At 46.6% G+C, this 13,571-nt stretch overlaps 1 protein-coding gene across 1 annotated transcript in view; it reads left to right on the top strand.

The window, feature by feature from the left end:
- Positions 1 to 13,571, top strand: part of HMCN1 (hemicentin 1) — a 921,797-nt gene that overhangs the window by 467,606 nt on the left and 440,620 nt on the right. Inside the window, exons 49-54 of the mRNA XM_075322013.1 lie at positions 294 to 485; positions 2,900 to 3,073; positions 3,523 to 3,636; positions 6,411 to 6,556; positions 9,318 to 9,462; positions 10,855 to 11,058. Coding sequence (XP_075178128.1) covers positions 294 to 485; positions 2,900 to 3,073; positions 3,523 to 3,636; positions 6,411 to 6,556; positions 9,318 to 9,462; positions 10,855 to 11,058 — 975 coding nt within the window. The remainder of the gene's footprint in view (positions 1 to 293; positions 486 to 2,899; positions 3,074 to 3,522; positions 3,637 to 6,410; positions 6,557 to 9,317; positions 9,463 to 10,854; positions 11,059 to 13,571) is intronic.

Genomic DNA, 13,571 nt, shown 5'->3' with positions numbered 1-13,571 from the left:
AAAATAATACATCAGAGAATCAATAATCTAATTTACTGAATTGGATGCATCTTCTGTAGAAGGCATGGTCTTTCTTTCATTATCTTAATATAATTACAGTAAAGGCAGCCATACCTGCACATTTCTTATCGATGTCGTGCGCACATATAAACAGTTTATCATTATGTTAACAATTAAAAGGTATTTGCTGCATTCTTCTTTTCATAGATCTGAAAATTGAGCATTTATTTCCTGTGTCTCTATTTAAATTGTCTGTGAATGTGTATTGAAATATGTCCCTAAATTTTACTCAGGAAATCCTGCACCACAGCTGACATGGGTAAAGTTCAGTCAACTTTTGCATTTGGAAAGTCATCATAGACTCAGAAATGAGGGTCAAACATTTCATATTAATGGTGCAATGGTATCCGACACAGGAACATATGTTTGCATTGCTTCCAATTCAGCAGGCGACAAAAGCAGAAGATTTAGCCTTAATGTTATGGGTGAGTGCATTTTTAAGTTAGTGTCATTCGTCAGTCGTTAAGGAGATCCATAGAAGTCAACCTCAATCTAATAAAGCCCAATGTTGGACAGCACTGACCGTGTTGCCATAGAGTGATAACAAGGGGTTAATTTCTGACTCCTCCTAGCAGTTGACAAGATGCTTAGATCACTACTACAGGGTGGGCCATAAGTATGGATACACCATGATAAAAAAAAGTAAAAATCCAAATAGCGGCTTTGCAGATGGCCACCATGGGCATCACCCGGCCTCAAAATGTTTTGCCCCTCCCATGTACTAATATACCACAAACGGTAGGGTGTATCCATGCTTATGGCCCTCCCAGGTTGTTTCCATACTTATGGCCTGTATTTTCTATACACCAGTAAAAAACCCCACAAAAAATAGTTTATTTGCATAAAGACCCCACCCACTCCCTCATTCACCAATTTATTAATTTAAAAAAATCCTTTAAATTCCTACGTAATCCATTGGTGTAATGTCCCATGACATGACATCCATTGAATCTAATGGATCCTCATTCTGAAAACAAGGCTCCACAAGTCACTTGCGATCATTGGCATGCACAGAATTTCTGAGAAATTCTGTGCCTGCCACTCACCATTCTCGTTTTGAGAATGAGGCTCTATAGGATTCAATGGATGTTGCTGGACATTACATCTTTGGATTAAGTCTTCAAGGATTTTTTTAAAGGACTAAATTGATCAATGAGGGCATGTGTGGGGTTTTTATTGACATAAACATTTTTTTGTGTGTGTGTGTGTGTTAGACGCCTCTCTATTACTAATCCCTGGGCTTGATATCAGCTGTCAAGTCACAGCTGAAATCAACCACCAAAATATTACCTCTATTGCCACCACACCAGGGCAATCAGAAGAGCCAGGCAAAGCTTCATAATTGGCACATGTAATGGAGACTCCCCTTCTGGGGTGGCTGTGGGCTGCAATTTTTAAGCTGGGAAGGGCCAAATAACCTTAGGCCTTCCCAACCTGATAATACAATACCAGTCTGTAGCTGTCTGTTTTACCTTGACTGGTTATCAAAAATTGGGGGGACCCCATGGTATTTTTTTAAATTATTTATTTATTCCCTATCCACATTTGTTTGGAGGGTAATTTTCCTGCTCTTACCCCCATTTTGCTTCCTTTTGCAGCCCCCTAGCCCTTACTACATGGGAAATTTTACAGCTCAAATATTAGGTCCCCATTGACTTTTATGGGCTCCGGGGTCAAGTCCAGGTACCAAACTGAACTTTTAACTAAAGTTTGGCTGAACCTGACAAACTCAAACATCGATGGGTCCATTCATCCCTATGTATAACGTCACTTTTACTAACATTTCTAACTCATCTGTCATTTTGCTGCTGTTTATTTATGTACACCCATATGGATAAATAATTTTCTACAATATCTTAAAAACTTTATAATCTGCGAGTACAAAAGATGTCACACTATGTCCAACTTAGAGTAACTTAAACAGTAATATGCCGAGTACAGAATAAGGGAAAGACCACTTTTAGATAGCAGTAGATACTTGTAAAATAGTTCTTGTCACCACATTACACCTTGTTTTACTGCTATATGCCTAAGTAATTTCCCATTAGGTCCTCATAAGACATTTTTTCTTGCAGATTTTAATCAATATTGCAAGGAAAAACTCACTCCAGCAAAGTCTATTAGAATCTTGAATTGTTGTTCGCATGTTGCAGATTTTTTTCCTTGCAGATTTTGTTGCAGCAAAAATCTGCATCATGTCAATTCTTTCTGTGTTTTTTTTCCTGTGGATATAATCCACTGCAGTGCTCGATCACTGCAATGGATTATATCTGTCAGTGCTGCACTCACAGCACTAAAGGGTACTTTACACACTGCGACATCGCTAGCGATCTCATTAGCGATGTGAAATTCTAGATCGCAAGTGCGATCTTTTGAGATCGCACATGCGTAAAATGACCTATATGCGACCTCGAAAGATTGCACTTGCGATCTAGAATTTCACATTGCTAATGAGATCGCTAGCGACATCGCAGTGTGTAAAGTACCCTTAACACTTCACCTCACACAATATGCATCTGACATGGTGTGTGAGGCTCTCTGTAGCTCCGTAACCCAGGGCCGTCATGGTGATGACACAGGGTTACCATGGCAGCGATCGTATCCCAGTGGTCGCATGACAGGGACTCGATCACCAGGGAGAAGTAAGCGATTCCTCTTCCTGCCTCCTGAATGCTGTGATCGCATTGATTACGTGGGCACATACTCTAAATGTATAAATTTTAATTGGTGTTTTGGAACAATAAGTAGAGGTAAAATATACCTGTGTACCATGTTAGGCAGTAGAGATAAAAAAATTGTTTAAAAGAAAAATAAGTAGTTTTTTCTGACTGTTTTACAGTTTCTCCAAGAATACTTGGTTCAAAAAGTAAAGACTCCCCAGAGGAGATATCTGTGATTCTCCACAGCTCAGTATCACTATCCTGCAACGTTAATTCTTACCCTCCCGCAACAATAACGTGGTATAAAGATGGATTTCAAGTCCACTCAGAGGATAATATCAGAATTCTTCCAGGTGAGGCTAGTTGTTTTTTTGTTTTTGTTTTTAATAAAATCTATCGTATACATCAAAGAAATAACAGAAAGTAGGAGATGTAAATTTGTGTTTGTTCCCATTTTTACAGCCAATGAACCTCCAATTCTAGCATAATGTTCGCTATAAATGGGACGACGTAAACAGTCATTGATGATGCAGAACTGATATGTGAGATTAGCAGCAAAATAATTCCTAGAATTTACTAAACATACAGAGTGCATGTTTTAACAGTGTGGATCATGCTCATAGAAGTTATGTCAATCCAATAGTTTAGGATCTTTCTAAAACATATACGTTTCAAAGAACTATAATTGATTTTGGCAAGTGAAGACGCTATCAGTGCTTTAAAGAAAAAACATAAGAAGTTGCTTAAACTCTGCATGCCACTATACTCTTAACCGTCTTAACCTTTTGGCTGGTTTATCTAGGTGGCCATACTCTGCAGATTTTGAAGGCTCAAGAAGACTACTCTGGAAGCTACAACTGCATTGCGTCTAATGAGGCGGGACAGGATGAACATCACTATAATTTGAAAGTTTATGGTAAAGTTCTCTGCAATGTCATACATTGCAGAATATACACCCATCATTGAAATTGCAATTCCAACGAGGAAAAGTTGTAATCTTATGTAAATCACATGCTTTGTAAACATGTTAATGTTATGCAAGTGAGAAAAAAATGGAAACACAAATTTCAAAACATCTGAATTTATTTGGGATTTAGTATGAGTACCACAAACAGAAATAATCAAGATTAGAGATCAGTGAACCCGAGGTTCGGTGTTAGGCTAGGTTCGCACACTGCGTCTTTTTGACGCTGCGTTTTTGTGCGTTTTTGGCCGCTAAAAAAGCACAAAAACGCACCTGCGTCGAAAAAACGCATCAAAAAACGCATGCGTTTTTGCCACGATTTGGTGCGTTTTTGGCTGCGTTTTGCTGCGTTTTTGATCTCTGCGTTTTGCTGCGTTTTTCCAATGCATTGCATGGGGGGAAAACGCAGAAAAACGCAGGAAAGAACTGACATGTCCATTTTTTTTTTTTTAACTCAAAAACGCAGGTAAAAAAAACAGATGTGTGCGGACAGCAAAAATGAAAACTCATAGACTTTGCTGGGGAAGCAAAGTCCTGCAGTTTTGAGGCCAAAAACGCGCAAAAACGCCGCGAAAAACGCACTGTGCGCACATAGCCTTAAGTGTTTGTAGCAAACACAGACTTTACAAGAAAAAACAGAGATCATAGTTGGAGTTCAGGTTCTTTACATATGAACATCACCCTAGAGAGCATCACTGTGCTCGGGTACACTCGGTGCTCGGGTATGCTCGGTGCTCAGCCCAGTGCCAGTCACTTGCAGTGTTTGAACGACATGCAGTGGGCTAGATGAACAACAGTGGGATTGGATATAGTGTGCAGCGAAATTTTTTTTAAAAAAAACCCACCCATCTATCCATGGAAGTGATCTGTTTATGGCTAGATGCAGTAAATTCAATTCAGATTCAGGTCAACTCCAAGTGCCAAACCAAACTTTATCTTAGGCCTGGAAGAACCTGTGGAACTGAACTTCAATGGGTCCTCTCAACTCCAAACAAGATCCATTGGTAGCGCCTCCCTTTGCAATTGACATTTCTCCAAAGTGTTTCAGAAGTCATTTTGCATCATGAAAATGTTAGTGCTTGTGCAAATGTGAGCAATCCGTGTGACCTAAACTTGCTACCATCATTTGCAGTGTCTCCAGAATTGTCTCCTATTGAGCAAATTTGAGACCTATTTGTCAGCAGCAAAGGCAGCTGCCACAAGCAGATCTTGATGATTTGCATGTCAAATATTTCAGTGGCAAACATTCCCCAGAGGAACACTAATAGCCTTACTGATAACATGCCAAGTTGTGTAAGTGTGTATTTGTGGCGCCCTGGACAAGCCAGGGGCCACAGAGAACAACACCCACACACCCCACACTCCCGGTCAGGCACACCAAAGTCAGACACAAACCCTTGTTGCCTTCCTCCAGGGGCTGATGTTCACACCAGGGGGGTGGGCCAGGTGGTTGGCCCCGTCCACCGAGGAGTGCACAGTCCTGGAGGCGGGAAAAGCAGATAGTTTAGTTTTGGAGATGAAAGTGGAAGGAAGGAAAGTGGTAGTGGGGCAACTAACTGACAGCGTCCGGGTGTGTGGCACGGGCGGTACAGCAAGGTTGGCAGACGTTGGTGACCGTCTGCAGGATTGGCCTATCGCAGTCTACCGTAAGGACCGTGGACGGGCGGTGGCCCGGCGGTACCGGACCGGTACGCAAAGAGAAGTCAGCACCATCTGGCAGGGGCTTACGGACCCCGGCAAGGCTAGGAGTCGCCGTGAATTTGCCAAATTTGTTAGCGAAGGAGACCTCCTGGGTTTTCCAGCAGCCAAGACCCGACAGAAGGCAACAGTCCAACCGAGGGAGGGAAACACAGCCACCGCCAAGGCTACCGTTCCCAGGGCCAGAGCCTGCGGGCAAAAGGGGCTCCTCTAGCCCCTATCCAAGCTGGAGAGCGGGTTACCGGTAGGAACCCATTGGAACAATCTACCGTACATAGGTGCAGGGAAAGGCAGTCACCATCAACCTGCCGGGAGAAACAACACCGCAGCCGTCTGTGGGACCCGTCCATGCAGCCGTGTGTTTTACCGAGAACTGTGTCCTCATCATTGGCTGAGTGAGTACCACCGTGCCGTGCGGCACAGCGCTGCCCCCGCGACCCTGCACCTCACCAGGCCCTGTAACCCGCCTGTCATCCATCCCTACCCCATCACCGGGCCCCGGGACAACCAACCCCCTACCCACGGAGAGGAGAACTAACAACCAGGCTGCTCCCTGTCATCGCTCCCGGGATCCCCGTCCAGAGCAGCGGTGGTGTCACCAATATCACCACAATCGTGGGTGGCGTCACGGACAATCACCAAATCCCCCACCATCCAATCAATCTCCCTTTTCACTCACGGGCGAGGAACGCCGCTCGAGTCCCCGGGATCCGGCCCACCGCTCGAGCCACCACCGAGCAGCGGCAGCCGCAGCAGCAGCGGCCGGACCCGAGCAGTGGGAGAGTGCAGCGTCCCCTCCTCCGCCCGTGACATATTTCTGATCATGACGCTCATAATCAATACTGAATAAATTGAGATTTTAGAATTATTCTTTTCCATTATTTGCATATCAACAAAATTTCTTTCCATCCTTAGCTTTCCATAATTCCATGACTTTTCCTTCTTAATGAAGCAACTTTAATGCCGAGAAATGTATATATTGTAAATGTAAACTGTTCATTCTGACATTTTAGTTCTCCTTTTTCTAGTTCCACCACAAATTAAAAAAGATGACCTGGCTGGCATTGGCACTTTTACAAAGCAGGTGAAGGTCAAAGTTAATACAAACTTTACTCTGGAATGTGACGTTAATGCCTTCCCAAGGGCCACTGTCACATGGTACAAAGATGGACAGGTCAGTCACCAACATATTCTTTTTCTGCCTTTCTATAAAATAATTCTTACGAACATAAATGAATGTTATGTTAACGTGCAAATAAACTTTCTTAGTGCACATAATGTAGAAAATTCTCCAAAGATATGACTCAAACAGGAATTCAGCGTTCATCTACACTACTATCCTGCTTAACAAATTCCAAAACAAAAACATCTGGTTAAAAAAAGAGTATTTCAAGTTTATATTTTTATCTATTGCATATGCTTGCCAAGGGTAAAAGTATTGAACTCTTCTGCACATAACTATTGCTGCTCCAGCCCCAGATCTTTGCTACTGCCAAAGGGGCTTCCTTTGATTGGCTATATCAATGATGTCCTGATTACAGTGCATGTGACCACTGCAGCCAATCACTAATCCCAATGATGCCCTAGTAGTTGGCAAAGGACTGCTATAATGAAACCCTCATTCAAAAGACCACAATGTTAATTGACCTGTAGGCCAATTCTACTAAAATTTGTTGGACTACGTATTGTAACAAGCTATGTATGAGGATTGACATAAGGCAAGCTATATCTTCTTGATAAAGTAATTTGTGGACACCTCTTATCTTTGGCTACTAACTGCTGCTCTCTATGAAATGAGGCGACATAAGGAATGTGGGTAGTTGCCTTTATCCAGGTATGTAAAGTAAGCTTTTACATCTGAAAGACCTAGGTAATATTGACTCGCCCACCCCAGGGCTATGGGACACCTGGTGCCGGGCCGGACTAGTCCGGGGGGTCGTCAGTGGTGGCGGGGCCCGACTCCGTGACCCTAGCGGGAGTCAATTAATATGGCTGGTGACTTGGGGGTGATTAAAGTTTATAATTCGTGACGCCACCTGTGGTTTGCGGCTATTAAGCCGCCGCTGCTGTATGGGGCCTCCGGGGCTGATGTAATGGCAGCTTGGATGGTCCTGCTCCCCACAGGTGGAGCGGTGCCCCGGGGCAACAGTTGGTGCTTGTAAGTGTCTATGCAGTGATGGAATTGTGCAGGCGGAATAACGGAGACAACACCAGGGGGTGCAATTTCAAGATGTTTACTCACAGTTCCTGGGCTGCAGCACACTGGTGCCTTTGGACTGCTGAAACCCACTGTCAGGGACCTCCCCCGATCCTGGGTAGATCCTGGAATGAAAGCCGGTGTACCCCTCTATGTGTTCCTTTCTTCAGCTGACTCCTTAAGCCTTGCCCTTGTGGCTGAACCTGGCTCGGCCTCCACTACAGCCTCCGGGCCAGGGGCTTGCCTGTCGGTAATTTACCCCCTTTCTAGAGGTTCTGCTGTGGGCTGTGGCCCGGGGAGCTTGCAGCTTTCCCTGGGCCTCGGTTTTTACTTTTGGGGATGACTTTTCCTCCTCCAGTTTCTAGGGACCGTCCCCTGTGTGCAGCTTCATCCCTCCACCGATGTTCCTGTGGAACAGGCACGAGCCTGAAAGCTATCTGTGGCCCTGGAATCCCTTCTTTTCTCTACTTGGTGTCACCTGGACCCTCTGAGTCCCAGGGTCTTTACCAGGAAGCGTCACTTTCTTCTCTTGTTCCTGACTGACTAGAGCACTACTCTTCTCACTCTTCTGCCTCCCGCAGAACTCCTTCCTTCTCCTTCCACTTCCACTTCGTCTCTCTCTCTAACTTCAACTCCTTCTCACTACTCCTCCTCCTGGCAGACTGACTAAACTTGACCTTCCTTGTCTACTCTACACTCGGCTGGCTCCTCCCCCCCACCCAGTTGCTAAGCTACCACCCTATGGTGGGAGCAGGGATGGGTCTTACGGCCCCTCCCAGCATGCAGCATGGGAGGGTTGCTGCCACTGTCCCCGGTCCCTGTGTGTACCGAACAATGGGTGTAGTGCAGATTTGCCTGTGGACCGGCGTTCACTCCTTTCCTTACCCAGGATGGGACATCACACCGCTGGATGGGGTGCAATGTTCCTGTGGTGACAGAAGCCTCAGGGGCGCCACAATATTAGACTTGGTCATCTTTAACATCATGTAACGCACTGCATATCTTTCAAAAATCTTTTCTTTTGTGTTTAAAGGGGTATTCTCAAGTTTGGGGCCTGGGGATGTCACTATTGGGATCCTGATCAATCCCAAATTCTAAAGGACCCGTCACACACAGAGATAAATCTTTGGCAGATCTGTTGTTGCAGTAAAATCATGGACATATTGTTCCATTTGTACACAGCCACAAACCTGGCACTGATTGTCCACAATTTCACTGCAACCACAGATCTACCACAGATCTGTCGCAGATTTATCTCTGTGTGTGAAAGGGCCTTAAGACTCCGAAGAGACCTATATGAATTAAGCCGTGGTTAATTATGCACAATGCCACTCCATTCATTCTTGTAGGGGTGCTGAACACCAACAGAGCCCAGATCTGACCGCATTAGGAATGGATGGGTCTGCACAGTGCATGATTGATCACCACTCCCTTCACACAGAGCTCTTCGAAGCCTTATATCATGAGATCGATGGATCAGGAAGTTATCCTTTATATAACGTTGAGGCAACCCCTTTAATTTTTAATGATTAATCTCTTTATTCGAAAACATAGTACTTAGTATTTGCATACATGAGATGAAATGACATGAGAAATGTATGCAGTATAGCAGTATGGATCTGTGAGAAGTTGGTATATTTCTCAACTACCTGGACACTTGGATAGGAAATTAATCAACTGAAGCAAGATAATTTTGTATTAAATCTTATATATCTATAAATGTTTTATGTTAAAACAGCCTCTTGGTCCTGAAAGTCCTTTGCAAGTGAATGGACATAAACTCCATGCAGATACAGCACAGCTATCAGACACTGGGCGTTACACCTGTGTGGCATCTAACATTGCCGGTGAGGATGAAAAGGACTTTGATGTAATTGTGCAAGGTAAGACCTGCATGTAAATCTGCACACTGGCATTAAAACTTACACTCCTGTCTAACATGTAATTGTAATTGCATAGAATACTGTTAGAGGGGTTGTAGCGCTGTCGATTTTAAACCTGCAGTTACACAGGTTGACATGACCCTTGGATCATAATTGGACATAATTTTTTCCAAAGATCACAGACATGTAAATCGCCCCTTAGACTATCACAGGGACAAGTGCTATCTATGAAAATGACATGTTGCACTCGTGCAAAAATCAGTTGTTTTAATGAGGCCTTACACAATAAGTATAAGTTAAATCATATTGGTGCAGGGCAAGGAATAAAGCAGTCCAGTCTTCTGTTAAGTAAAAATTACTTAATTAAAGGGAACCTCTCATGTGAAAATACACTACTAACTGCAGATATGGGATTAATCTACAAATTAATAGCATTCTGAACCTGCCCGATGCCCACACCTAGAACCCCGTTACCGGGAGGAAATGAGCCTTATTTCTACCGACAGCTTTTGGCTTCCAGTCATTGGGGTAGCACTGACGCATCTTCAGTCATCAGTCAGTGTTTCATGCAGAACCAGCTGGTAGTCATTCGAGGGCGTGTTTATAGCTGGTGCTCACCATACACTGACCGGGGATAGAACTCACGTCGGCACCACCCTTATGACTGGAAGCCGAATGCTGCCGGAAAAATAAAGTTAATTTCCTCCTGGCAGTGGAGCTCTAAGAGCAGGAGTCAAGCAGGTTCAGAAGGCTATTAACCAGCAGATTAACCTCATATTTACAGGTTAATAGTGTTTTTCATATGACAGGTTCCATTTAACATGTGTGTATATCTATTCTTCCTGTTGCCACTCCTTTATTCTTCCAAGTTTGCAGGTCGGCTTTGAATTCTCACCAATTGACCAGGGAGAGCATTGTATGTTGTGGGGTTTATGTTTAGCTTTATTCCTTTTTTACTTTATTTCTCCCTCTTACATTCTACATTGTGCAAAACATTTTTTTAACTGTAAAAGTTTGTATAAATATTCATTATAGCTGCTTTAATTATTCGGAAATCTCGATTACAGCTTAAGGACTTAAGGCTACTTTACACACAGAGATAAATCTGTGGCAGATCTGTGGCAGATCTGTGGCACATCTGTGGCAGATCTGTGGTAGATCTGTGGTAGATCTATGGTAGATCTGTGGTAGATCTGTGGTAGATCTGTGGTTGCAGTGAAATTGTGGACAATCAGTGCCAGGTTTGTGGCTGTGTACAAATGGAACAATATGTATGTCCATGATTTCACAGCAACCACATATCTGCCAAAGATTTATCTCTGTGTGTAAAGTGGCCTTTAGATGACAATAAGAAGGAATAAGTTTGTTTTTTTACTTGCTTATATTTTTTAGTTCCACCAACATTTGTAAAGTTATCTGGTATTCTGCTAAATGCTGACAGCAATATTGTATCACGAAGTGGAGACAACAAGGATGTAATTGTCAACAACCCGCTGACTTTGTATTGTGAAACAAATGCCGTGCCGCCACCCAGTATCACATGGTATAAGGATGGAAACCCTCTGACCTCAAGTGATAAGGTGTTCATATTGCCAGGTATAGTGAATATTACATTACTGAGTATATAGTATAATATCTACCATGTGATGTTGCATTGCCATTTGCTTGTGTGACGCCCTGGCCAGCCAGGTAGTCACAGATAGGGCCCCGCATTAAACCGTTCCCTAACAAGGTAACAGCAGCCAAACATATAAAACCCTAGTCACCTCCCTCAGAGCTTGATGGACACACCAGGGGGCGGAACCAGGCGGTTGGAAGACGCCCACCAAGGAGTCTCATACGGCCTGGGGCGGGAAAGTTTAGTCTAGTCTAGAAGTTCAAGTCTAGAGGTCAAGAGGAGAGGTGTGTGGCTGGAGCTGTGTGCAGCTCCAGCAAAGGGAAAGACCTAAACTGAACTGGTGCCGACCCGGGGAACTGACTCGGAAACCAGAGCACAAAGGGGGGTACTCAGACCCTGAAGCTAGGTCCAGAAGCTAATGGGAGCTAGCTAATTACCTGATTGCAGCCAGGACTAGAGGTCCTGTCCCACCCAAAGTCCCGACTGAAGGCAACAGCCCAACAAGGGGGATAGAAAGCCACCGCCACGGCACAGAGATCCCACGGGCCAGCGTCTGCGGGCAAAGGGCTCCTCAGGCAACCAAAAGCCGGGAGTGGACTCCTGAAGTTGCAAGTGCAAGTAGTCCACCATCACAAACAGGTGCAGGAGAAAGGCAGAGATCACCAACCGGGTGGGGGACCAGACTGCAGCCGGCTGCGGGCACCGACCACCATCACCTTGGTTTACCAGAGACTCGTATGTTTACTAATCGTGAGTACATCAGTGCTCTCCGGCCGCCCATCTCCCTGCACCGCCAAACACCCCCAACGGGTCCCAGGGCCACCATCCCTGCCCATGGAGGGGTTAACAACTTGCTGCGCAACATCTCCCCCGGGTGCCCCGTAACTGCAGCGGTGGTGTCTACCTTCACCACATCCCGTGTGTGGCGTCATGAACTTAAACACGGCTCCGGCCGTACACATACGTCCCCAAACTGCAAACCCCTTTTTGATCGACGTGACCGCAAGACCCCTGGGTCCGGAAACCCTTGAGCCACCCACTGAAGGTCCAGATCCGAGCGGCTCGGCTGCCGAGCATGGGGCGGTACACCTCGATTTCTGGCATCACGAACAGGATAGTCCATCCACTTACCTTGTGAAAGTGCACCTTGAAGTGAAGTCAGCGGTGATCCGTTGCAAAGTTTTCAAAATCTGCCATCTTGCCGCCATCTTTTGGCGCAAAGATTCCCGCCAGAGTCTTCTTCCCCATGAAAAGAGCGAGAGAACTGAAGCCCCGCCCCCTGGGAACACGGCCGTAAAGCAAAGCCGGAAGTCGGAAAACGAAACTTACTGGCCGGAGAGAGGAGTGCCGCAAAAAGACCAAGTGGGTGCCGGGGAAGATTCTGCAACATGTGACCGAGCAGATAAAGGGCAGGGACTCTAGGACCCTGCCACCCTTCTGGTTCCTGGACCCCAAGAGAGCGACATGGCTGACCCGTCCAGCAAACCCGGAGTACCGGAGCCCGCACCCGGAACAGCGGCGTGGGTGGAAGCCCGGACGACGCAGATGTGTCACCGCCTACAGGTCCAGGTGCGCTTCTTGATGGAGCTGTGGGTGGCCGAGATGGAGGAGGTGGCTGCGGCCATGCGAGCACGCGAAGTGGAGGCAACCTTAGAGGAGCGGGTAAGTGACCCACGCCCCTATGTCCCCGAGGGACCAGCCGATCAGGCTGAGATACCCGGTCTGCCCCTGCCCTCTATAATGCCTCCCTCGCCACCCGTACCGGTTGCCGCTGCTCCCCCGCTCGGTCCGCTGCCACCAACACCGGCAGTGGAGTCCGCCCTACTAGCCCGCGAGGACCCGCCTGCAAGGGCCGCCGGCGGTCAGCCCGTCGCCATCCTGACACCAACACCGGCCCCGAGGAAGATTAACCTCCGGAGGATGCCTTACCCCGGAGTGGACTCGTCGGTCCCAGAAGTGACCGCGCCCCAGCTAATCCAGGCCCCGGCAGTCTGCCCGGTCAAGATGGAGGTGGCCGATGACCGGAAGTGAACCCAGTGGGCTAAGCTGGCCGCTCCCAAAAACCAGGCTTCGGCTGAGGCACCGCGGGGTTGCCGCTGTCAGGCAGCAGAGCAGGCCGCGACACAGCGGGGTTCCCCAGTGCAGAGGGTGTTGGTCGTAGCCGACACGGGGGAGCTCCAGCTGGGCCTGACCCCTGCGCGGAGTGAGCCGGACCAGGCAGACGCTCCGTACTGGGAGCGGCAGCAGCGCCAGCTGGGCCAGGAGATAGCGGCCCGCGAGAAGAGAAAAGTGGAGGTGCTGACCCGGACCATCCAAGAAAAGGACAATCTGAGGAATGCCACCTTCCGGGTGTGGGGCCCGACGCATGAAGGTCAGGTCCGGCACTTCGACCCCTGACATAGATGGGGGTTCATCTTCGAGCCGGACCTGGATGCGGAGATCTTTGTGTCCCGGAGGGACGTCTACCCCCACCTTCCGATTGGCCACCCGG

The sequence above is a fragment of the Anomaloglossus baeobatrachus genome, chromosome 8, assembly GCF_048569485.1.
Source record: "Anomaloglossus baeobatrachus isolate aAnoBae1 chromosome 8, aAnoBae1.hap1, whole genome shotgun sequence".
Lineage (NCBI taxonomy): Eukaryota > Metazoa > Chordata > Amphibia > Anura > Aromobatidae > Anomaloglossus > Anomaloglossus baeobatrachus.
This window is presented reverse-complemented; position numbering and strand designations above follow the sequence as displayed.